Consider the following 27,016-nt stretch of genomic DNA (forward strand, 5'->3'; position numbering starts at 1 on the left):
ATTAGGTTGTTGGGCTATTAGAACTAAGAATTTCATATACAGTTCTCAACAGAGCCTTGAAAAGTTTGGTTGTTGTGACTTATTTATAAAATAAATCCCATTTTTGGAATGGTCTCTAAATGAGGTTGTGCATATTCTGCAATAATAATAGCAAAACAAAATCATTCTAAGCTGCCATAAATGGACTATTGTGTAGAAAGATGTTTCTGCACTAGAAAATGAGACAGCTGAGGCTGCTCTTAAATAACATGCCTGGATTTCCAAAGTAAAACATTCAAAATCATGAAAAATCTTTTTGCCAATGAAAAATACAATTCTAGGAAAAAACTATTACTCAAATAATAAGTAATAACCTTAAATGACTATACTGTCTCTCCCATGTTAAAAATTCCTTTATTTATAGACTATAGTCTAATTATAACTCTTAATAACTTATAAAAAGTTTAAAACACCAAGCCCAAACAAGTCAAAATATTTTAAATATGTAATTGAAGTCAACCGAGAACATACTTACACTGGATTTATTACTTCTGGGCCCCCAAAGTTTTTCCTCCCTTAATGTGATCCCTGTTAACAATTACCTCCATAACAAAGTAAAATTCAAGCTTATGAAAACAAATTCCATTGACAGTACCATCCTTCTGGTGACTAAACTGTTATGGAAAATAATTTTCTATTAAAACATTTATTAAGAAATCCCTAAATTAATTTCATTGTTAGAGGCAATGCAAGGATTGTTGTTGTTGTGTAGTCGCTAACTCATGTAGGACTCCTATGACTTCATGGACTGGAGCATGCCAGGCTCCTCTATCCATGGGATTTCCCAGGCAGGAATACTGAAGTGGGTTGCCATTTCCTCTTCCAGAGGATATACCCGGTTCAGGGACTGAACCCACGTTTCCTGCATTGGCAGGTGGATTCTTTACTGCTGAGCCACCAGGGAAGCCCAGTGAAAAAAAATGTATTTCCTGATTTAAACTCCATTAAAACGTTTAAAACACACATTACCCCAAAAATTTTAATTTTGTATCAGCTACTTAATCTCTGTTGGAGCGATCAAGATTCATAAATAAATTACATAATCTCACTTAAAAAACTGCAGTCTAAATTTTTAGTTATCTGATGTCTTGAGCAAACAATCCAGATAAACATTATTCATGCAAGCTTTTCTCCATCCTTTATTGAGTAATTATCTAGGCTCTCTGAGTCATCTTCAGAGTCAAATGTTCAATTACTGTCACTGAAATTTTATGAAATTACATAAACATCAGTTATAAATCCTAAAAAACAAATGACACTATAGCATATTTAAGATTAATTTATTTAAGTATGCATATCATATAAACTTTTTATCTCATAAAAATATGCCCCATATTAAATAATTTTAAAGATACATAATTACTTATATATAATGCTTTCAATCTAGTTCATTATCATTAATTCTTTGGTTCCTGCATCTGACCTTGTTTCCCCTCCTACTGCTGGATGCAGAATACAATAGCCCCCGCAAGAAGGGGCAAAAAACAAAGATACTAGGCTGACCAATTATCATGGATGATGCTAAGATGCTCTCCATAGTCAGCACTATGAACATACTACTCAAATGTAAATGAGAACGTAAGCAGAATGAGTGACCTTCATGAAGTTTTTCACATAAAGTGTACTTCATTATCACTGAAGATTTAACTACTAACAAGCGAGGTCTAAGTTATTTAACTATTTCTGAGCCCTTTGAGGTAATGTCAATATCCAGCTTCCAGTTTCCACTCTTGAAAATATTTCTCCATTGTGCGTCTAGATTTCAAGGTGCCCACATTCACAGTAGGTATGATTTTCTGCGGCCTCAGCCACTGAACAAAACGTTTCATCTCTAGGTAGCTGCTGTGTTCACTGTAAGGAATCCCTGCAACACAAAAGATAGTGCCTACTAAACATCAAACTAATAAAGAAAACTGCACACAAATAAAATAAAATAAAATACCCAAATAAAATACCCAAAATCAAATAAAAGAGAAAAAGAAAGCAATCCGAGTACTTCTGCCAAAAACTCCTCGGTGCTTCTTTTTCTGATGACAAAATTTGCTAGTATTTTTTACAAATTGTTTTTCCTTTGTTCAGTCGTTAAGTCGCACTCAGCTCTGTGCGACCCCACGGACTGTAGCATGCCAGGATCCTCCATTCATGGGATTCTCTAGGCAAGAATACTGCAGTGGGTTGCCATGCCCTGCTCCAGGGTATTTTCCCAGGTGAGGCACTGAACCCGTCTCCTGCCTTGGCAGGCGGATTCTTTACCACTGAGCCACCAGGGAAGCCGTCTCTTACAGATAATAAAGATTAAAATTAAGTAAACACTTTTGAACATTAAAAAATGCTATTACTTTTCTACGTGGGCTTCCCTGGTGGCTCAGATGGTAAAGAATCTGCCTGGCAATGCAGGAGACCTGGGTTCAATCCCTGGGTCTTTTCTATGTAGATACTTAATAATATGCATTTCTATAGATTCTTATTTGTAAATAGAGTTTTTCTTTTTAAACAATTCTTCCCCTAAGCACTTTGCCCAGCTACCGATTTCACGAAAATTCTGGAAGAAATATGAGTAAAACCTGAAGGGTAACAAGCAAAGGATTCTTGATTTCCAGAGCAAGTAAGCAGATTCCATCCCCAAGCTTTGTACACATAAAAACGAAAAAAAAAAAGATTAAGTATTCAAAATCTCATTATCTTCTTTACTAAAGATAAAATACCATAGAGAAAGGGTCCTGGTTAGAGTAAAGAAGGGTCCAAAAATGTCTCCATTGGCCATTATAGTCATAAGCCCATTTCTGAGGACAGAAATGGTTAACGTACTCCAAAGATGAAAAAACTAAAGTCAAGTCTGTAACTCTTGCTGTCACCGCATCCGTCACTGTCTTCCCATTCTCAGTGCCACCGCATCATTTAACCTTCCACAGCACAGTGGTACCACCCATCTCTCCTTTCAAGTAGTGTATTGGGTTGGCCAGAAAGTTCTACAATCTCCCCGACATGTCACTGATAACACACACGGACTCCTCTGTATTAGTCATTGTCTACTAGCTGCACTCCTTTATATGAGTTTACAATGTACTAAAGATACAGGTTTAGAAAGTGAGGAGCAATTTTCACCTGTTAAATTCTTAAAGATACTTTGGCGCCTCTTTTTTGTTGGATCTTAATTTTACTGCTTTTTAAAAAAAAAAATGTAACTACAAATATAAAGAGTAAAAGCAAAATGAATATACCGTATATTGAAATGTTTCCTTTGGTCTGGGGAATAATATCTGTTAGTCTAGTTAACTTGTTAGAATGCGTCCAACCTGTAGGCCGAAAAGCCAAAATCTGATTGTATTTCCCACCACACTTCTTCAAGTGATTCTGTAAACCCTGTTAAAAAAAAAAAAACAACAAGATATTTATTTAATGGTCAGTGAAGATGGGTAATGTGGAATAAAACAGAATGATTAAAATGTTACATCGGCACAGTTTTAGGGAGTTTTCAGTTGGTGAGCATTGGAAAACCTAGTGCTGTGTTCCTCACCAGAAAATAAAAAACTGAAAAAAAAAAAAATTTCCCCTTTACTTATCTGAAGTTGTGTGTGTGTGAGAGAGAGAGAGAGAGTAGCTCAGTCGTTTCTGACTTTTTGCAACCCCTATTAGAGGTATGATACTAACACTGATACATGTGAGTCCATATTCTCCAAGCATTTACACCAATAGAGGACTGACGGATGGCTATAAAGATGGAAATAACTTTATAACTGCATTATGCTCAGCACAGACACACATTTGAAGACCCACAGTAGCTCTTTTCAAATGTTTACTCCTTTTCACCCTTTAAACATGAACTAGAATAACTGAAAAACTTCTCATGCTGCTGTAATTAGAAATAAAATGCTAATACATTTTGAGTAGAAGACAACTTTCCAAACTAAGGTTGTCAGTAATGAGGACATTAGGTAAGCTTCTTAGAAAATCAATGACCAAGGTTCAACCTTCAAAAGATAAGAAAAACCCAGATAAAGGCAAAATGTCATGAGGGATATTAAAAAAAAACAAAAAGTCTAATACTTTTTGGCTAAAGACTAAACCCAGAGGGTCAAAGGCTTAGTGTAAATTTATAATAACATCCTAGTTTTATTTAAAACAATAGAAAACCTAAACAGTATATAGTGTCATCTTGGATTTCCAAAAGTCTCCTGTTTCTTTTTTAACCATATATATAAACTACTGAATATTAAAAAGATGCTGGCAGGAAGTTCTGAAGAAATCATAAAGACAAAATCACTCATCTACCTATTCATTCATTCAATAAATATCTGTTCAGGTGCTGATGTTTGACTGGTCAGTGAGACAGAGCCTTCACCTTCTGGAAGCCTATAGCATAAGGGGAAGACTTCAACGAACACCACTTTCTGAATCCTTTTCTTTTTTTTAGTGGAAACAATGTGCTCTTTCTTTTAAAAACTCTTACCATCTATTACACCATCAGCACCTAGGAACCTTAGATTGATCTCTTCAGAAAGGACTTATTTTTTAGTATAAACTCTTAGAAATGGAATAGCTAAGGATTTACCCATAATATCTCCTATAAGTGGATGAAGAGTGCCACATTCTCTGAATCTCAGCATAGGAATACTACCTTCTTTAAAAGTATGCCTATTTGGCAGAAGATAAACACATCATTGTGTTTCATTTAAAAATTTTTTTCTTATTATTATCTAGAGGCTGACGATTTTGTGTTTATCAGACATTAATATTTCACTGGTGAATTAATAATAATCCTTTGATTTTTAGTTTATATCAAATAATGATCTTTTACTAATTTGTACACCTACCATTAAACAGTCACATATCTTACCAACTACTATCCCTCCTCCAAAAAAAAAGTTTCAGTTATAGATATATAAGTTGTCATTACCATATCCCTGGCTCTGAAAATTTTCAGGTTTTTGTCTTGCTTAGTCTAGGATCTAGCTAATATAATACTGTTTGCTTAATTACTAATCCTCTTCTCTTCCTGGCCTCACAAAGAAAAGAAAATTACAGGAACCAGGTTTAAAGCAATTATACATGTAATATCATAAACTAAGAGTCCAACTTTCAAAAGTAGGTCATCAAATTTATCCATTCTTATGTTTCTCTGTAAAAACACTTGGGAGAACTGAATCAGAAGTAATTTCTGCTTTTCATGAGACAAATTAGAGTTACCACAAAAACATTATTAACCTGTGCCACAAACAAAAACATAGGACATCATCATCTAAGCCAAGCACATAGAAAAGACTGCAACCACCACTAGTCACTCATTAGCCACAACTGGAGGACTACTATCAAGAGGAATTTTATTATGATTTAGTCGACATAAAGTCCCTGATCTATGACTTGTCTCTCTGTTTATTGGTAACTAGTTTGTGATAAAAATGCTACTAAAGTTATTTTTCAGTATGTAAATTAATCATCTATAACTAATGTTTTACCACATCTCATCAATCAGGTTAAAATCAGTGGTGGTAGTCAATTACGTTCTTACATATATGAACCTGGTTTGTTGAACTAGGTAGCATGAGTGCTATTATTTATAGCAAGGGTCTCCAACCTCTGGGATCTAATGCTTGATGATCTGAGGTAGAGCTGATGTAATAATAATAGAGATAAAGCGCGCAAGAAATGTAATGTGCTTGAATCATCCCCAAACCATTCCCCTCCCACCTCCCAGTCTGTGGAAAAACTGTCTTCCATGAACCCAGTCTCTGGTGTCAAAAAGATTGGGGATCCCTGATTTACAGTGTTTCTAAGCCTTTCAAGCTTGCCTCAGAAACGCTGACAACTGTATCATGTTTACATTTCCACAAAAAAGTCATTATCTCTGATGCAATAAAACTATTTTGCCTAGTTTAAAAAATTGGCTTTAAGTACTAACTAAAATGTAGCTTTATGGTAACCATCTGCTGCCACTCCATCTGCGTTTTGAAGATATGAAATTGTAAAAAGAATGTCATCATTATCTGGTCACTTAAATGGAAGAAGGGGAAGGGCTACAGAAAAATACCAACAACATACAACAAATAATGGAAATAAGACAAAGATTTCAGATATTCTTTTTTTTTTTTTCTTCAAAGCAGGTAACGGGTCAGTTTTTGTTTTTTTTTAAGCATAGAGTTCAGTGGTTGTTGGTATAGTCGCAAAGTTATGTGACTATCACACTGTCTAATTCTAGAACATTTTCATCAATACCTCCACCCACTCCCCAAAGAAAACACAGTTCTTATTAGCAGTTGCTCCCTATCCCCACTCCCTCAAGCCCTGGAAACCACTAACCTACTTACTCTCTCCAGATTTACCTATTCTGGACATTACATATAAATGAAACCACAAAATATGTAGCCTTTTGTGTCTGACTCCTTTTACTTGGCATGTTATTCATACAGTAGCATGAAACAGTAATTTATTCCTTTTTACAGCTGAATATTTCTGTTTTATGTACCTATCACTTTTTTTTCCTTTTTATCCATTCATCATTTAATGGACACTGGAGCTGTTTCCAGCTTTATGGCTACTATGAACGATGCTGCCATGAACATCTGTGTAGAAGTTTCTGTGTGGACATAATGTTTTAATTCTCCCAGGCATATACCTAGGACTAGAATTACTGATCATATACTCACTCCATGTTTAACTTTTAAAGACATTAACAAATTGTTTTCTAAAGCAGCTGCACCACTTAACGGTCTTATTAGCAATACATGAGGTTCCAGTTTCTCCATATCCTCATCAAAAACCGGCACTATCTTTCTCACTACAGGTATCTCTGTGAGTGTAAAGTGGTATCTCACTGTGGTTTTGATTTACAGCTCCCTGATGGCTAACAGTGCTGATCCTCCTTTTTCATGTGCTTATTGGCTATTTGTATACCTTCTCATTCATCCCTAGCTCTCTGCTGCCTCTGGCTTCCTCCATTACTTCACTGAAATGGTCCTTGTGAACATCATCCTTTCCTTATATGACCTCTGCACAGCACATGGTAGTCTCGAACATTCTTTCCTGAGAACTCTAGCCCCTTCACTTCCATAATATTCTGACTCTCCCACCTGTTTTGTCCCCTTAAAAGGATCATTTGTTCAAATGAAACAAACTAAGCAAGAAATAAGACTGTAGGATAAAAATCATAGACATATATTATACCCTCCTCAGGATATCAGTGTTCATTTTTTGATTAAGCAACATTCTCATTAGCCTCCACGCAAACTGGATACCTCTCAAATTTAACATATGTTTGCAAAGCTGGCTTAAACACTAATGGACAACACTGTGACTTGATTATCCTTGACATTTTTATGAATTACATACTCATGGAAATAGGTGCCAAAAGGATTTTATCATAATCTCATGAAAAGAGGAGAATTCCTTACTCAAAGGATAGAACTAAAATACTAATTTTCCTTATACTATATCAGTGTTCTTATTTATGACAAAGTAATCAATACCTACTAAGCTATTTCAAAAGGCTCCATAAAATTGTTTCATAAATATTATAACAAAATTAAAAATATATTTTTTTTGGTGTACATCATGTTCTTTATTGCTTTTAATACACAGGTTTGATGTATTCCTTTGCAAGGTGTCAAAATGTTAGTAAAAGGAATGAATCTTAGTATCTGAATAAATCTGACAAACCCCCATAGATTACAGGGAGGTCACATCATATGTTTCTTAATTTATACCTCAGAACTAACATTAGAACTTTCTTTTAAAATACACTTCTACTATTTCATTTAATCCTCACATATATATTTTCAACATATATCAATGGTAGAGTGGCTTAATATTATACAGAATAGACCTGAAGAAAAGTAAGAATGCCTTAGAATTCTTCAATCATTTCCCCACTCATCCAGGAAGAAATGGAAAATAATCTTATAAACAGAAGGTCTGAATGGCCAGAGAGATGCATACTTTTTTCTATTTTTGTTTCTTCGTTTCTTCCTTCCCGAGCTCCTAAACTCCTGGTGAGCATGTGAATCACACTATACAGCTGCACCAAAAAAACTTAAAAACATTTCAAATTCCACTTAAAAGATTTTCTAGGGCAAACTTTACTTTGACTCCATTGTAATTGAATTCCTCTACCTTAAATGCAAGCAAAATGGGATTCTAGTTTACAATCATCAGATTGCCTTTTCTAGTTCATCCTAAAGACGTATCTCTTGAATGCTTACCTTAAAATTAATTTGCGTCATTGGGAGAAGGTGAACCAGTGAATTGCACATGTCTGTAGTGATGAGGGAATTGACTTCTGGCATGCTGAAGCACTGTAATGTGCTGTATTTTTCTTTGGACATGCCTACTTTTGAACCTAGAACATCAGCAATGGCTACAGGAAAAGTTCAAAAATAGTGAGTTATAGTTCATGAAAAGATTAAACAACTTAATCAACTTTAAGACAAGAATTTACAAATAGAAAGAAATTCAAAACATTCACACTTTTGCAATAATGTCTCAAAAAGGCTAAATAATTTTCTTGGTTAACCATGAGGAATAAATTGTGAGAAATCCAAGAACTTATTTTTAAAGAACTAGTCTTTCAAAATTGCAAAAGATAGATGGAAAGGGGTTGAGGGAGGGGGAAAAAATAAGTTTGCATGAGTTAAAACCCTGACTTTATCATTTTACATCTTAGTATTTGACATTACGGAACCACAGTTAAGAAGAAATGGAAAATACTTTGCAAAATAGCACCATACTATCTAGAAAAATTACAGTTGCATTTCCAGAGATCATTTAGGAACAAAATCTAAACCTGTTCTCTAAAATAATTGATAGTTATCATCAAAAAACGCAGTGAAACAACTACGCACTAGTCATCTCCCAGTCTGCTAAAATATTAATGTAGCATGGACTTTTGCTCTATAAACACTTTGTAGATATAAAGGCTACCATAAACCCACTTATCAAATGTTTCCATTAAGTCTTTCAAAGTTCATAGGAATTAAACTCTATCAAATTTTTCTTCGACTTCAAAGGTAATACTGAACTGTTTCAGGAAATAAACATCGAGCACAAGAACGATGCCTGAAAGGGCTTTGTGCAAAAAGAATCTGATCCTTGTAATACAGTAATGTTAATTAGCTATAGCTATCACCCACCTAGGAAGATTTTCTCTTTTCCAATAGAGTAAGTGCCACAGACAACAAGAGCCCGTGGGTTTAGAGTTACAGTCTCAAAGGCAGTGTTGATGGCAAACTGGATAACCTCTTGCTGAGACGGAAAAGAGTATTCTGGGCTGCAATATCTGTAATATGTAAATACAGTCTTATTAAAAGAACAACAAGAAAGCCATAGCATTAAGTCGGATGCTGTTTTAGAAAAGAAGCTTTATCAAAACTATATACAACAGCAGTATAGTGTATTAACACCACTGTAGCTACCTCACCAGTGCCTGTGGTTAAAGTATTTGTTAACAGCTATTGATTATTTATAATGGAATTACATTTTCAATATACCTTTTTCATTATATTTCTTTTATCACTCTCAAATAAACTGCATTTTCTTCCTTCAAGAATATTTCTAGCTAGCTATTTTAGCTATGAATTGTAAACCTTAATATCTTCTTTTTTTAACCCCAACCCCTATCAAAGAAAATACTATTGATAGGGATTATCTTTATGGACTACAGAATTCTGCTTTATCAAAAATATATATTTTTAATAATGAAACTGAACATGAATTTGATGAAGTAGCATTAAATCAAATAGTTAATATTCACATGGTTGTTATTCTCTCTTGGGAGATACAGAAATATATATAGTATTATAGGAATATAGCAGATCTAGTTGTGTCTACCTCAATATAATAACACCCAATGAAAAATACTATTAGTATTAACCCTAACACTACTAGTTATAGATATTTGACATGAAAAGTTCAGCACTTTTCAACTAAAAAACTCATAAAGTATAAACATCCAAGAAATATACTCTTTGCTGGTCAGCTATGAGAGTAGACAAAAAACTCAGTCCTCTCTCCTGTAAGAACCCACAAAGAAATTCAGAATGGTATGTAGACTAAAGTAACAATGAAAAGGTTTCTTTTAAAACATTATTTTCTTAATTCACCAGGTATTTAAGTACATATAAAAGGATGGAAAAATTAGCTATAGTGTTAGAAAACTAGATATGGAAAGATCATCTTTTACTAAAATATGCCATCCAAACTCAGGTCTTCTTGAGACAGACTGAAATAGTTAATATCATTTCTGAAAAACCAATGAGATATTTTAAGAATAATAAAAAGACAAGGGATTAGATCTGATAGACAGAGTGCCTGAAGAACTCTGGACGGAGGTTCATGACACTGTACAGGAGATAGGGATCAAGACCATCCCCAAGAAAAAGAAATGCAAAAACGGCAAAATGGCTGTCTGAGGAGGCCTTACAAATAGCTGTGAAAAGAAGAGAAGCGAAAAGCAAAGGGGAAAAGGAAAGGTATACCCATTTGAATGCAAGGAGAGATAAGAACGCCTTCCTCAGCGATCAATGCAAAGAAATAGAGGAAAACAACAGAGTGGGAAAGACTAGAGATCTCTTCAAGAAAATCAGCGATACCAAGGGAACATTTCATGTAAAGATGGGCACAATAAAGGACAGAAATGGTATGGACCTAAAAGAAGCAGAAAATATTAAGAAGTGGTGGCAAGAATACACAGAAGAACTATACAAAAAAGATCTTCATGACCCAGATAACCACGATGGTATGATCACTCACCTAGAACCAGACATCCTGGAATGCGAAGTCAAGTGGGTCTCAGGAAGCATCGCTATGAACAAAGCTAGTGGAGGTGATGGAATTACAGTTAAGCTGTTTCAGTCCTAAAAGATGATGCTGTGAAAGTGCTACACTCAATATGCCAGCAAATTTAGGAAACTCAGCAGTGGCCACAGGACTGGAAAAGGTCAGTTTTCATTCCAATCCCAAAGAAAGGCAATGCCAAAGAATGCTCAAACTACCACACAATTGCACTCATCTCGCATGCTGGCAAAGTAATGCTCAAAATTCTCCAAGCCAGGCTTCAGCAATATGCGAACCGTGAACTTCCAGATGTTCAAGCTGGTTTTAGAAAAGGCAGAGGAACCAGAGACCAAATTGCCAACATCAAAAAGCACAAGAGTTGCAGAAAAACATCTACTTTTGCTTTATTGACTATGCCAAAGCCTTTGACTGTGTGGATCACAACAAACTGGAAAATTCTTCAAGAGATGGGAATACCAGACCACCTGACCTGCCTCTTGAGAAATCTCTATGCAGGTCAGGAAGCAACAGTTAGAACTGGACATGGAACAACAGACTGGTTCCAAATAGGAAAAGGAGTACATCAAGTTTATATATTGTCACCATGCTTATTTAACTTATACGCAGAGTACATCATGAGAAATGCTGGGCTGGAGGAAGCACAAGCTGGAATCAAGGTTGCCGGGAGAAACATCAATAACCTCCGACACGCAGATGACACCACCTGTATGGCAGAAAGTGAAGAACTAAAGTGCCTCTTGATGAAAGTGAAAGAGGAGAGTGAAAAAGTTGGCTTAAAGCTCAACATTCAGAAAACTAAGATCATGCGATCTGGTCCCATCACTTTATGGCAATAGATGGGGAAGTGATGGAAACAGTGAGAGACTTTATTTTTTTTTGGCTCCAAAATCACTGCAGGTGGTGACTTCAGCCACGAAATTAAAAGAGAGTTATTCCTTGGAAGAAAAGTTATGACCAACCTAGACAGCATATTAAAAAGCAGACATTGCTTTGCCAACATAGGTCCGTCTAGTCAAAGCTATGGTTTTCCTAATAGTCATGTATAGATATGAGAGTTGAACTATAAAGAAATCTGAGCACAGAAGAATTGATGCTTTTGAACTGTGGTGTTGGAGAACACTCTTGAGAGTCCCTTGGACAGCAAGGCGATCCAACCAGTGTATCCTAAAAGAAATCAGTCCTGAATATTCATTGGAAGGACTGATGCTGAAATTCCTACATTGTGGCCACCTGATGCAAAGAACTGACTCATCTGAAAAGACCCTGATGCTGGGAAAGACTGAGGGTGAGAGGAGAAGGGGACAACAGAGGATGAGATGGTTGGATGGCCTTACCGACTCAATGGACATGAGTTTGAGTAAGCTCCAGGAGTTGGTGATGGACAAGAAGGCCTGGTGTGCTGCAAAAGAGTCAGACACGACTGAGTGACTGAACTGAACTGAAAAAGACAATGGGGCTTCCCAGGTGGTGCTAGTAGTCAATAACCCTCATCCAAGGCAGGAGACATAAGAGACGTGGGTTCTATCCTGGGTCGGGAAGATCCCCCTGGAGGAGGAAATGGCAACCCACTCCAGCATTTTTGCCTGGAGAATCCTATTAGTCAGAGGAGCCTGGTGGGCTACTGTCCGTGGAGTCGCCAAGAGATAGACACAGCTGAAGCAACTTAGCATGCATACAGTCAAAAAGACAATTGTTTATACTATTATGTTGATAGCACTTAGTAATTCAAGACTCTTGTTTGTAGATTACCTTTTGGAGAAAGGAAGAACGTAATTCTGAATATTCAGACACAGACCTCACTCTGTTTTCTTTTCTTCATAATCACACTTGTTACACAGATACTTTAAAAGGATAATCTTAAAGGATGTTTTCCTAAAGTTTGTTCCCAAATTTCAAATTTCCCTTCCTTGTTTCAGCAACAAGATTCTCATATAAACCATATTTTCAAAGGGATATTGCAAAAAAAAAAAAAATTGAGCTGGAGTCAATTAAGACATGTAATCCCAGATTTGTCCTTAGTAAGTGTATGTTTTTTCAACCATTCTTCTGATAAATACTTAAAATGATAATTGACAATAAGTCATCACTTTGATTACCTAAGCACAAGCTCAAATTATTCATAATATACAGGGAAATACTGTCAGTGGAAAAAAGAGGCAAACAAACAAAGCTTCTCTTACGTTGTATCTAAGTAAAGCATGTGGACTTTCTGGCCTGCAAGTAGAGAACGTTCCATGCTGGGGTCTGCCCTGAAGTCTCCCGTGTGTAGTATGACATGACCATTAGGAGGATAAAAAAGGATCATGACAGCACCTGGACAGCTGAACACAAACATTTCAGAGGAATATTATTTACACAGATCAAAGCATCTAAAGAAAGAGTTTCCATTTCAATATCAACAAGTTAACACACTTTATTAACTGACTGTAATGATATAGCATTGTACTACAGAGAAGTGTACCATTTTAACTTCAGGGAATTCATGTCACACACACAAAAAACTGGTGTGCAGGAAAAGGTTAATTCAGCAGGCCAAGGCTGGTAAAACTCCACATATCCTCAAGAAAAGCCTGTCTTTAGGACTAGTCCTTGGCTGGCCCTTGGGAGATGAGTTCTGAGTCCTTGGGAGCATTCTGCCTGCTAAGAGTGTTTTGGATGCCTCACCCATTGGGCCATGTGTTACTAGTTTCATCAGATAGTTACTAGCAGTGGTGAATACTTGTTTCTTGCATTAGCTGACTGGAGGTCAGTCATATGGGTGCTAGAATTATACACCACTGACTTTCAATAAAATCCCTGGATACTAACGCTCAGCTGAGCTTCCCTGGTCAGTCACAGGTCCCATGTGTTGTCAAGGGCTTCCCTGGTGGCTCAGATGGTAAAGAATCTGCCTGCAATGAAGGAGACCCTGGTTTGATCCCTGGGTCGGGAAGATCCCCTGGAGAAGGGAATGGCAACCCACTCCAGTATTCTTGCCTGGAAAATCCTATGGACAGAGGAGCCTGGCGGGCTACAGACCATGGGGTTGTAAAGAGTCAAGACACAACTGAGCGATTAAACAACACCAAGAATGCCACTTTACTACAAGAGGACACCTGGAAGCTCGGACCTGGTTTCTCCTAAATTCACCCTCATTTGCCTTTTTCCCTTTGCTGATTGTAATGTGTCCGTTCACTGTGATAAGCTGTCACCACAAATAAAACAGCTTTTCTATGTCCTGTTAGTCCTTCCAGTGAACCTAGAGGTGGTCTTGTGGAATTCTAGGAAATTAAATTCTAGGAAAACACAGGAAATAATTACAAACTTCCCCTTACTTCCCTGAACCCAAAATCCACACCTCAGTGACTTCACTGGGCAATTCTATGAAACATTTAGGGAAGAAATAATAACAATTACTACATGACATATTTCAGAAAATAGAGGAGGGAATACTTCATGAGGTCAGTATTACTCTGATATCAAAGTAAGATAAAAGTATTATTTAAAAAAACCTGTAGACCAATAGACATTGTAAAACAGACAAAATTCCTTTACAAAATATTAGCATATCAAATCCACCTATGAATTTTCAAAAAGGGTAATATATGAAGACTAAGTAGGTTTATCTCAGTAATGTAAGGCTGGTTTAAATCCATCTTTGTCATTTACCACATTAACATTATAGAGGAGAAAAATTATATTATAATCTCAATAGATGCCAAAGAAACTCTTCCGACAAAATTCAACACCCATTCATCATCACAAACTTCCAGCAGAGGGGCTTTTCCTCAAAACTGATAAAAGGCACTTATGAAATACCTATTGCTAACATCATACTTAATGGAGAAAGACTGAATACTTTCTTCTTAAGATCAAAAACATGGGAACATGTCTAGTCTCACCACTTACATTTGACAGTATCTGAAGGTCTAATCCAGTACAATAAATAAAAGAAAAAGTACCACTCTAAATGGAAAGAAAGAAGTAAAATGAAATCATCTTTATTTGTAGACATATATGGAAAATTTTCATGAATCTATTAATACAAAAAAACCTAAAACAACTAATGATCAGGTTTAGCAAGGTCTCAGGATGCAAAGTCAAAGAACAAAAATCAGTTGTCCATCAAGAACTGAATGGATAAAATAATTGTATTATGTCATTCAGTAGATACTACACAGTAATAAAAAGGAACACGTAACAGCATGGATGAATCTCAAAAATAAAACATGTGACAGAAGTCAGATACAAAATAGGAGTTACTATATGATTTCATTCAGATGAATTCCTAGTAAAGACAAATCTAATCCACAGTCACAGAAAACAAGGTTTTCTGAATCCGAGTTGGGATTTGGGATTGACTGGGAAGGAACACAAGGAAAACTCCTATGGTAGGGAATATTTTCCATATTTTTATTCTGGTGGGAATTACATGGGTGTGTACTTTTGTCAAATTTCAACAAAGACTTAAAATAGGTCCATTTTATTTACACAAATTACATCTCAATAAAGTTCACCAAAAAAAAAAAAAGATCAGAACTGGAGTTGTTATAATTGGTGATTAAATAAATAATCACCAGCAAAGTTAGCAGATTAAATCTCACGGGTGATCTGAAAAAAAAAAAAAAAAAAAAGCACTGGCCTGGAATTTAGGAGACCTTGGTTTAGTCTTAGTTTTAATTCTCTAGGTATCTATGATCTCTAAGGTACATAAGGATAACATTCCATGGAAAGCGTAAAGATGCGTAGCTAACTGACAGTTGTATTTTGGCACTGTGAATCCTGACAGTACTTAACATTAAAAAAATGAGGCAAAAAAGAAAAACATATTTCAAGAAAAAAATCTTCCAAGTCTTTAGTATCAAAAACCTAAAGGATTCCTTAAAGGAAAAAAAAAAATCCTCTAGAATCTGAATGGAGTACCAGCTGTTAATTTATATAAGTGATATTAAAGAAAATGGCAAAAGGTTATCTCTTAAAGAACAGCAGCAATATGTTAAAAGATTAAAAAAAATAAGATAGAGTCTCATATGTAAAGCACAGTAATTTAAACTGTATTAAAAAAGGGTTAGAAAACACTTAGATTAAACTCTACATGTTTCTGTATTGGGTACATTTTGTTTTTTCAAAATAAGAAACACATTTTACTTGTTTTAAGAAATATCAAGCATAATAGTTTCAATAAAAAGTTCTTAAATAACCATGCAATGTGTTTCCCTTTTGAATATTTAAAAACAGGTTGTTAGTAAGGTAACTTTAATACTTACTGATTGGCATCTAGCAAAATAACCTTGATACCATTCACTATACATTCAGTGTCTATTGGCAATGGATGGATATATTGTTCTCGTACGTGAAGTTTGCTCTTCAACAAATTGCCAGTTATCTGCAAAACAGGATGAGTTTGCTGATACATTAAAACACTAAATAAGTCTTTTATTTCATATCTACTTAAGAACTCAAGCATCTTAATAATTTCCTTGTTCTTTCACTTATATATTCATGTAAACTTACCAGAATGCCAGGAAGAACTTTCTAAAATGACTGCATCACAACTTTGCTTAAACACTATCATCGACTTCTCCCTCACCTATAAAAAGTCTATTACCCCATCATGAGACACAGAATCCTTGATGATTAGGCCCCTACCCATTTCTGCAGGTTTATCTACTGTTACTCCTTAGCTTGTTTTTAGCAACTGGAGTTCTTGGAATGGCTATACTTCTCAGTGTCTGTTCCTTTACACAAACTCTTCTCTACCTGGAAGCCTCTCTTCTCTTTCTTTTGCTTGGATCTGGAGTCAGACAGACCTGTGTTCAAATTCTGTGTCTGTCATTACTAGCTCTGTGACTTGGAGCATGCTACTTAACCGCTCCAAGCCTCAGTTGCTTCACTAATAAAAAGAGGATTATTCAAGAATACTTGAAGATTAAATCAAATTCTAGCCAAAGTCCTTAGTAGTACACATTAAAATGCTCACCTATTCATAATTAGCTCAAGGTGTCTCTTTCACCATGAAACTGTTTCTAACCTTAGCCAGGACACAGTAATGCTCACCTATTCATAATTAGCTCAAGGTGTCTCTTTCACCATGAAACTGTTTCTAACCTTAGCCAGGACACAGTAAAGCCCCCGACTTCTCCTTACTTCTAGGCATTCTGTTTACTTTTCTACTACAAATAGAGAGCCCACTGGAGAACTGGTGAATGTGTAGGCTGTAAGCTCCCTGAAGTTAGGTATTTTGCCATGAGTCTCTTTTCAGGCATTCAGTAAATATTTAGTAAATATTCAGTAAATATTTACTGAATGAACCGTATTTCAGTATATCATGAACTAGCTTATCTATTGTCTCCATAAAATAAAGCATATTTTAAAACATCTATTGTAACTATCGACAATAACTCATTTGATTTTAGCCTCAATGTGGAATCTGCTTTTTCATATATTTTCCAGAAAAATGATCTTACAATTTTAATTATCTTTTAACCAGACTGCTTAGAAATTCACTGCATTCCACAAATTCATAATTTAGAATACTAGAACTTACCTCACTACAATAAATGGGAAACGTGAAGTTTTTAGACAATCCAGCGTAATGATCAGAATGGAAATGAGTGAGAAAATAGGCAGTGCAACCTTCAACCCATCCATACTGAAAGGCGTCGACCGTAAAGCCAGTTCCTACAATGAAAACACCAAAGCAGCTGCTTTAGCAAGAGTGATGTAAAAATTACCCAATTTGCTTATATAGCAAACCCTCTTACACCTTTACATCTCATGTCCAACTTAACTTTACAATTTAATTAAAAAATCTATTACACATAAATTCACCAAAGGATGATCCTAGAGATGAAAATGAGTCTTGTAAGTTTATGCTAAATATACCCAGTATAGTCTTTTTTAAGAATAACTTTGCCAAAAAAAAAAAAAAAATGCCCTAAGCTACAAACCAGTTATTTGGCTAGCTGAATATTTTCATGATACTTACTAGGCACCTAAAAATCCTTTACTTCTGTGAAACAGCAAAAGGAGAATGCTATCTTTCTTCTAAAACATGAAATCTCAATGGGGGTGACGCTGACCTGCTTCTGGCAGGAGAAAAATGGTTGATGACCCAAATGATCTCACTGGCCCTCCAAAGAGTCACAGAACAACAGGTAAATAGATATCTGTAGTATTTGAATTTCATTGTGGGAGGTGGGGAGGAGAAAGGGAAATGAGAAAAAAAAAGCCTAAAAAGGCTCCCTAGAGCAGCAATTATGGAAAAAAAAAGAGCTGTTCTAAATATGCAGGTAAATAAGCATATCTCCTATATATATAAATAAGCATACCTCCTATATATATAAATAAGCATACCTCCCCAATTCTACAGAGGCCTACCCACACATGGCCCACTAGTTCTGGGCTCACTTTAAATACATAAATTTAATCAAGGTAATTAATAAAAACAGAACTAGTGCTGTAATGTGCATAAATAACTTTTCTTTACAAAAATATTTTGAGCAAACTATACATTTATAGTATCAAAAGAGCACATTAAAGAATCTTCCTGAAACCAAGTGCATTTTGGCAGTTTTATATTCTTTTCAGAAGGGTACCTGGTTTCTTCATTAATAAAATTCATTTTACTACTCATTTTTCTATTAGCTCTTCTATGAAGGCACAAGAAATTAAAAAAATATGAAAAGATTATGAAACTAAGCTATGATATGGTTTTAAAATGTTTAGCATTTTAATGAAAATTTTATGAACATTTAAAAAGTTGAGCATTATTATGACCTGTGTAACCCATGACATTTTCCTTCTTTGAAGCTTTTTAGAATTTTGCATTTTTCTTAAGTTCTTAGAGGCTATCTGTTACTATGGTTACTTACATAAATCCTTTCCTTCCTCTGTATTAAACTGATCTATATTCATTTTTGTCAAATCTGTAATATCTATTTAACTAGTAGAGTATCTTGTATATGGTGGTGGTGGTAGTCAGTCAGTTGTGTCCAACTCTTTGTGACCCCATGGACTGTAGCCCGCCAGGCTCCTCCGTCCATGGGATTCTCCAGGTAAGAATACTGGAGTAGGTTGCCATTCCCTTCTCCAGGGGATCTTCCCGACCCAGGGATTGAACCTGGGTCTCCTGCACTGAAGGCAGATTCTTTACTGTCTGAGCCTCCAGGGAAGCCCCATTTTGTATATAGAATATGTTTAGTAGAAGTTTGCTGAACTAAATGGACCAAAAAAAGATTAAATAGGCACACACACACACAAAATCTGCTACAGGTTAATGAGATATAAAAAATAAGGGAAACGCAAACAATTGTTTCACAGGCACACAACATGAGCAATGAACATGAAGTTTAAAGAAGTTACGTCTTTGTAGATACACTGAGCATTGATACTTCGACTTACCAGGTATTCTCTTATAGAATGGACATGTCCTTTTCCTTAATTCTCCTGCATTAGATGACTCTGAGATTTTCGTGTTCTCCCTCTGCACCCTGCGACGAGTTGATTTCATGAAGGCTTTGTCTTTACTTAAATTGACTGTTTCAGGCACTGTCTTTTTAAGGTGACCTGGATTCTTCTGATGTCCTCCTTCCTGCAATGAATCTGACTTTTTAAGTCTCTTTCTTTGACGCTGTGACCCCTTATCAGAAAGCTCCACAGAGGGCTGACTTTCACTTGAATTCTTTGCCTCTAATTCTAAATCACTTAAAGATTTTTCTGCTTTCCTCTTGCGCTGCTGGGACCTCTTTTCATTAGGACTTACAGCTGTATTGAAGTTCACCCCTTCTAATGAACTTTCCTCCAGCACTTTCTCTTCTTTTCTTTTGGGTGGCAGTCCAAAATACACACCTATATCCATCTGCTTCATTACCTTAGTAGAAGGCTGTGTTGCATGACACTTAGGGCCAGAGGGCAACATTTTCGAAGGCTTAGCAACAGTAGGTGTACTAGAAAATGTTTCTGAATTTAAAACCGGAACTTGATTGTCCAGCATACCATCTGATGTCTTTCTGCAGAAACATGCTGAGTTTGCGTTGTTCTTAGCATTGGAATTCTTATTTGATAATTCTCTGATTTTACTTTGGGTTGGGTGGACAGAATGACACCCTCCTCTCTGGTTTTCAAAAGGTTTTGACATTTTACTCTTCAGTAGTGGAAGAGAGTTTTGATTGTAAACAGCTGATTCTTCAATCACCTGTTTCTCTTTGTTTGATTGAGAGGAGTGAAATTCTGGCTCATTAGGTTTTGATTTAGAGGCTTGGTAACTAGGAGAAGTAAACCTCTCTGCTAATGCAGGTGGAAGCAACATAAAATCATCATCAGTATATGCTGGATGACCACATGAAACAAATCTCTTATTTTGGAAAGTAAGTTGAGACGAATCATTAAGAGAGTTGCATTCATACAATTCTTCATTGTATTTATCCTGCATTAAGAAGCTATCCACTTCGGGGCAGGCCTCCTGGTCCTTCAGTAAGGAGTCATATAGTTTTTTAGACAAAGTGGAGCTGTTGTCATCTTCTTCTAGGCTACCATCTTTAGAGCTTTCCATGAAAAATAGTTTCTGTTGTGAATCATCCAGCTTATCATATGTATCGTAAGTTTCTTCATCACTTTGAAGTGGAGAATAGGAGATTTCACAGTTGCTAAAGTCATTTTCTGGCAATGGCAAATTTCTTTGTTCTGGGTTGTTTTGGCTGTCTAATTCTTCAACAAGAGGCAAACCAACTCCTACCAGTTTGTCACTATTAACATGTCCTGTAAATTGTGTGACTTGTTGGGAAGTTTGGATATTTGTCAAAGAGGAAATCTTTTTATGGGTTTCAGTTGGAGACTGAGAGCTTTTTAGACATTGTGTCACTAGCAAGGGATCAGTTGAAACATTTTTTAAGATTTCTGTTTGTTTCTGATGTGAAGACCATCTTTTCTCAAGGCTACAAAGAAAGTCTGAATTAGTCTCACTGAAACTCCAACCTGATCCATGGGAAGGATCCCTGAGAGGACTATTACCAGCCCTGCTTTGAGCTAGCAGAAGGTGAGTGTATCTCTGGTAATGAGAAGGAATTGTTGAGGAACACTGAAGGCCATCAGGACACTCTGAAAAAAAGAAAAAAGTATTACTGGATCAAAGCACAGACTAAGCTTTGACAGTATTAGCACTATAAATTAACAGGTAAGTGGTTTAACAGGTAAGTAATCAGCCCTACTTTGCAGCCTTAGGACAATAGCTATTTTTATACCAACAAAAAAATCAACACACAATTATCAGCAATCAAGTATGGTTTTACAAGGTGCTAGTTATTATTTTTAAATCAAATATTCTTTTAAGTTTCTTTTCAAATACTCTTTTCTTGGGGAAAAAAAAAAGTTAAGACTAACACCTTTTTCTCCCCACTAAAAACTTTCACAAAGATAAGCTCCTCCAAAATGAATATCATGCTTGCACGAGAAATCGATCCTATCAGTTTCACTACATCTCTATTGCTCAGGCAAAAAAAGAGTAGAGAAAGCTGGTATGTCTGAATCAAGTTTAAAATTCCACAGACTAAAATTCTACTCCAATTTTTGTCTTATCAGGCAACACAGATATATGACAATTACAGTACCAAATTAGGTTCCATTATTTAATATTCACACTGTATACAAAAACAATAATAGCAATCTTAATCAGAGCTGTCCATACACTAAACATTTTAGATTCTGTTGTAAGATTTGCAATTTAATTTGATAAATTGGTTAATAATAAGGCTTAAGTAATCTGGAAACTCCCGTCATACTATTATGATCGAGAAACAGTATGGAAACCGTCTTGGCACAACCTCCCCCCTGTATGTCACTTTCCAGGCCTATCAAAAAATGACTCCCTCCACCTCCAAAGGGCCTGCCTTGTGGCTCAGCTGGTAAAGAATCCACCTGCAATGCGGGAGACCTGGGTTCCATCCCTGGGTTGGGAAGATTCCCTGGAGAAGGGAAAAGCTACCCACTCCAGTATTCTGGCCTGGAGAATTCCATGGACTGTATAGTCCAAGGGGTCACAAAGAGTCAGACATGACTGAGCGACTTTCACCTCCAAAAAGGATGTTACATTAAATTGGAAGACTTCATTGCTTAAAACTTAAAACTACCTCATAAAAGTATATGTTATAGAACTCAAGGACAATCCACCTGAGATTCTGTTCAAAGGAGTTTATCAGTGAAAAGCAAAGAGAAAAATCTCTTTGAGGTGGCTTCATCGGTAAGACATTTCACCCTGAGGGGCTCATTATGGGACTTCGATTTCTGATTTTCAAGCCATTGAAAACGAAATTACTAGCATTTGTTGAGGCTTTTACTTATACAGAAAAGGCTAGTGCCAGTTTTGTTATTGTTGTTATTTTGCATCTTTGCAGTACTTTAAAATGAGAACTAGAAGTTAATAATAAAATGTCTTTTGAATCATAGTTAACATGAAAGCCATATTGAGTATTACTTTTATTTTACTGAATTTCAGTTTTTTGAGATTTAAAATTTTACATATGGTATATAACTTCATACAAATCAATAACAACTCATTCTCCATATACTATAAGTAGGATTTTCTACATTTTAAACATGACATTTACTATATAGTTTAAAAGATAACAAAAACGTAATATTACTTCAGTTCTCATTTGGCACAAGTTTATTTACTAGAATCTTAATAACCTAACACTCTTCTTCTTTCTGTATATTAAGAAGAATGTACAGCATTCGTGACTTCAAGAATCCTGGGGACTACACTCATGATTCTCTAAAAGTCTGTTTCATAAAAGATAAAATGGGCAAATTGTTCAACTTTTAAGAACACTAAGTGCTCAAATGGTAAAGAATCTGCCTGCAATGAGGAAGAACCAGGTTCAATCCCTGGGTCAGGAAGATCCCCTGGAGAAGGAAATGGCAACCCACTCCAGTATTCTTGCCTGGGAAATCCCATGGACAGAGGAGCCTGGCAGGCTACATCCATGGGGTCGCAGAGTTGGACACGACTGAGCGACTTCACTTCACCTCGATTGGATATCAATTGCTGTTGTTTAGTCACCAAGTCGAGAAGGGCATGGCAACCCACTCTGGTATTCTTGCCTGGAGAACCCCTATGGACAGAGGAGCCTGGAGGGCTGCAGTGTCTAGAGTCGCAAAGGTTCAGACATGACTGAGCGACTGAAAACACAATCGCTAAGTCATGCCTGACTCTTTGTGACCCCAGCGACTGTAGCCCCCCAGGCTCCTCTGTCCATGGGATTTCCCAGGCAAGAATACCAGAGTGGATTGCCATTTCCTTCTCCAGATCTTTCCAACTCAGGGATTGAACCTATGTCTTCTGCACTGGCAGATGGATTTTTTTTTTTACCACTATGCCACCTGGGAAGCCCATTAGATGTCAACACTACCTACCTTATGCAGGTCAAAGTAGCTTAATATGTGCTCAATTAACATTTATGAAAAATCAGATGTTTTGGAACTTCTTAAAATGCATTAAAACTTTCTTTTTGGCCACGTGGCTTATAGGATCTTAGTTCTTGAACCAGGGATTGAACCCGTTCCACCTGCAGTGGAAGAAAGGAGCCCAAACCACTTACCACCAGGGAATTCCCCTTTCAAATTGTTTTCAGGTTTGCAACACTCTCTACAGTTATACCAATGACTAGCATCTTTTTACCCTCACAAGAAGGGTAACAATGCATTATCTTGTTTCATTCAAAGGTGAGTCATTCTTACTTAGAGAATCTCATCTCACTTCCAGTTTACTACTTATCTTGTTTCCTTCCTTCCTTCCAGATTGGTAAGTCTGGCCTCATTCAGGTCTTGTTGACTATTGAGTCCACTTCTTTTTTGGCATCTTACCTGTTGCGGAGACTGGTGTGGAATCCAAACACTCAAAAACATGCCATCGAGGTGTCTGACCTAGCAAGGAGGAAAAAGGCATCTGGCAGTTGGGACAGTACCCATCATAAACCGGTCGTGTCTTTGGAGACACGTGTTTGTCTTTGTGAGTCCTACAGCGCTTTTCTGGAGTGGCCTCCGTGTCTTGGCACTGTTGAATACCATCTCCGCAAGTGGAGTTCTGACTGGAAGCTACAGAAGTCTGACTGACTGTTTCTCTAAGGCACGTTTCTGGGGTCTTGGCCTTCTTTTTAGTTTCTACAGTCCTTTTTTTATTTCTGTTTCGTTTTGACTGGTGTTGTCCATCTGTTGCTTTTTCAACAGATTCTGGAATATTCTCAGAGCAATTATTTGGATGTACTCGTTTTGGTTTTCTTCTGGATTTGTATTCCCAGATGTCTTCTTCTGAAAAAGCATCTTCTAACATGGCAAAATTATTCTGATCATTAAAAAAGTACTAATCTTAAGCAAACTGACAGTCTGTTTCTTGTTACAAAATTATTAAGGGAATTATTTTGCTGAGGAAAAAAAAAGTAACAAAAAACTTACTAACTTGATAGGACTCTAAAGCTCTGGTAATGAATATATTGGCAAACTACAAACCTTATACCTAAGAACACCTGCTGTTCCATTTACAGCACAGTAAAATTAACGGGTAGCATCTGAGTTTTCCATTGTGTATACTTCATTCAGGTCTCTTGGCTTTTTCCAGGACTTGATTCATAAAAATAAGAATCAGTAATACTTTGAATACCAAGCCCTAATGGAAATCATAGGTTTAACAGACTAATTTCAGAAGGAGCTTTGTAAAATCGTTATAAAGCTCCTGTCAATTCTTTTCCAGCTGGACAACTGTCCAAATCACAAATCCAACCACAGTCCCCAGGCAACGGACTCAGCAGGTGTTCCAAACACTTAACGGCTGCTGCAACTTGCTAGTAACTCTAGTCACACCATAATTAAATGTGTGATCGGCAAAAGAAAAGTAATCGCCCTTATAGCCGTGACTCCAGGACATTCAACAACTTCGGTTTCCTAGGTCAGTACAGTATCTTCCTCCAGCGGCAGTGAATAAAGGCTGCACAATGAACAAACAAAATTCAAGTATGTGAAGTTGAACCTGCACCGAGGTCACCCACAAGCCTAACTTCAGATCGCAGAGGTGATCTGCCTGCAAGTGATCAGCTTTCTTTCCCATCAGCCTCAAAAACCAAGGTTCACCTGCCTGATGACACCCACCGGCTCGACCTCCTGTTTGGGAATTAGAGGCGGCGAGGCCAGTGGAGGGGGCCCTCATTCCCCTCCCCACCCCCAGGGTTGGGAGTGAGGGAGCTGCCAACACAGCCCGCTCCGCAAAAGCCATCGGTGCCGCCACCCCTCTTGTGAGGGCGGACGCCGGGCCCGCAGGGATCCCCGCAGGCGCCCACCTGCCACCCTCACCACCCCCACCCCGCCGCGAGGAGCTCCAGCTGCGTCCGCTCCCCCCGACACCCCTCGCCCGCTGGGTCACCCTGTTCGTTCCTGCGCTTTCATTGCACTGCCTGGTAATAAAACGCGGCCTGGGTGTATAAGCCAAGCCATTGGCTAGTCCCTCCCAACTTAAAAAACCCTACTCCTTTACCTTTCATGTCGAGGCGGGAACAGCTTCCCGTGACCAAAGCTGTGTCGAATCGGCTGTTCCCGGTCTAAAAGGGGAACTTTGAAAAGAAAAAAAAAAAGTTTGGGCCCTTTAAGTTTTACAGATCTATCTTGTTTTATTTTAGTTCTAAAAGCTGCTAATTTCCAAACTGTAGGGTGGGGAATTGTTCTCTCGGAGCTTCTAGAACGCCGGCTCAGGGGCCTTTTCCTTGTTGAATCTGGCGTTCTGAATGTCCAGGCTCCCCTGGGGCGGGAAGACTTAGGACGGGCGGGGCAGCTTGGGAAGGTAGTTTAATTACGTGCCTGGGAATTGCGCCGATTTACACTTTAGCCTTTGAACAAAGTGCCGTTAGCGTGGAGTGGGGCTGGTGAAAAGGGAGGCGAATGTGCGGTTTGGAAACCAAAGAACAATAAGCGCTTTCTCTCTCTCCACACGAAACCGTCCCGCGGGCTGGGCGGCCGCCCCTGGACCATCCGGAGAGAACATGGCGGCGTCCGGAGCCCGGAGCTGCAACCTCTCGGGCCTGCTCCCGGCTCAGACCTCGCTGGAGTACGCCCTGCTCGACGCCGTGACCCAGGAGGAGAAGGACGGCCTGGTCTACCAGTATCTGCAGAAGGTGGACGGCTGGGAGCAGGACTTGTCGGTGCCCGAGTTTCCGGAAGGTGAGGGGCTGGCTTCGGGGTGGGGACCCCTCCGGAACCTCCCCTTTCTCGCGGACCGCGCCCTCCCCTGAAGCGGTGGGCGAGGCGGCTGTGAGGCCGCGCCGCGGAGAGACGCCTCTCCCAGCCGAGCCTCTGCCCCCAGGCGGCAGCGAACGGGGGTTTGTGGAGGGCGGGAACCTGCATCTTCGTCTCTATCCTCCGTCTCTGCCCTGGCCTTGGGTTAACTCAGTACACTGAGTAAAATTTCGTGGCCCCTGTTGGCAATGATTCCAGCGCCCACGCCACCCTGTCCTTTCATTCTGGTTGCCCATCATCATCTTTGTGCATCACCCAAGCTAACGGTTACGGATCACTTGTGGGCCACACAGAGTCCTGAACACAAAGTATTTGTTATTTAATCCTCTTTAGAAACCATCGAGGTGGTCTTACTGCATGCGTGCTTAGTCTCTTTGCCATGTCCAACTCTTTGCAACCCCATGGACTGCAGCCTGCCAGGCTCCTCTGTCCATGGGGATTCTCCGAGCAAGAATACTGGAGTGGGCTGTCATGGCCTCCTCCAGGGGATCTTCCCAACACAGGGATCGGACGCAGGTGTCCTGCATTGCAGAAGGATTCTGAGCCACCAGAGAATCCTGAGGTGGTCTTGTTAGCTGCTTTACAGTTGGGAAACTGAAGCACGGGAACAGGGTCCTTTGCCTAGGGCCTCTCAACTAAGAAATGCCGAAGTTGGATTATACAGACACTGCCTCCGACATCGGCTGGTTTCTTAACTGGGCCACCCTCCTCCTTTCAAAGTTGTGAAACCTGTAATTTTGAAAATCAGAATCAATTATGGCCTGTCTCCAGGTTTGAATCCTGTTGCTGTCAATGTTCGGAGGGTGAGAGAACTGATATTCCCAGCAGTGCTATTTGTGAAGCTCATCTTGCTATGATAAAGGAAACTGAACTTTACCTTCTTTGGTTGGGACTGGCATTGTTTTGCCCGGTGGTGTTGGCATGTCTCCTGTCATGA

At 38.0% G+C, this 27,016-nt stretch overlaps 2 protein-coding genes across 4 annotated transcripts in view; one reads left to right on the forward strand and one right to left on the reverse strand.

Moving 5' to 3' along the window:
• Positions 1 to 1,302: 1,302 nt before the first annotated feature.
• DCLRE1A (DNA cross-link repair 1A) lies at positions 1,303 to 25,427 on the reverse strand. The gene is made up of 10 exons (XM_020876391.2): positions 25,325 to 25,427; positions 23,665 to 24,781; positions 19,207 to 20,901; positions 17,351 to 17,484; positions 16,071 to 16,189; positions 13,005 to 13,145; positions 9,162 to 9,307; positions 8,235 to 8,389; positions 3,261 to 3,402; positions 1,303 to 1,903 (listed from the first exon to the last, which is right to left on the reverse strand). Exons 2-10 carry the CDS (start codon positions 24,128 to 24,130, stop codon positions 1,743 to 1,745), a joined length of 3,159 nt encoding a protein of 1,052 aa, XP_020732050.2. The 5' UTR covers positions 24,131 to 24,781; positions 25,325 to 25,427; the 3' UTR covers positions 1,303 to 1,742.
• Positions 25,428 to 25,610: 183 nt separating this feature from the next.
• The window catches only part of NHLRC2 (NHL repeat containing 2), a 62,974-nt gene continuing 61,568 nt past the window's right edge, over positions 25,611 to 27,016 (forward strand). The window contains exon 1 of one of the 3 annotated variants that reach the window (XM_020876395.2): positions 25,611 to 26,004. In XM_020876395.2, the coding sequence (XP_020732054.2) occupies positions 25,827 to 26,004 (178 nt within the window). In that variant the 5' untranslated portion in view covers positions 25,611 to 25,826. The remainder of the gene's footprint in view (positions 26,005 to 27,016) is intronic. The other 2 variants (XM_070470220.1, XM_020876394.2) reach the window with 2 other exon arrangements.

The sequence above is a fragment of the Odocoileus virginianus genome, chromosome 7 (genome assembly GCF_023699985.2).
Source record: "Odocoileus virginianus isolate 20LAN1187 ecotype Illinois chromosome 7, Ovbor_1.2, whole genome shotgun sequence".
NCBI classification, from domain to species: domain Eukaryota; kingdom Metazoa; phylum Chordata; class Mammalia; order Artiodactyla; family Cervidae; genus Odocoileus; species Odocoileus virginianus.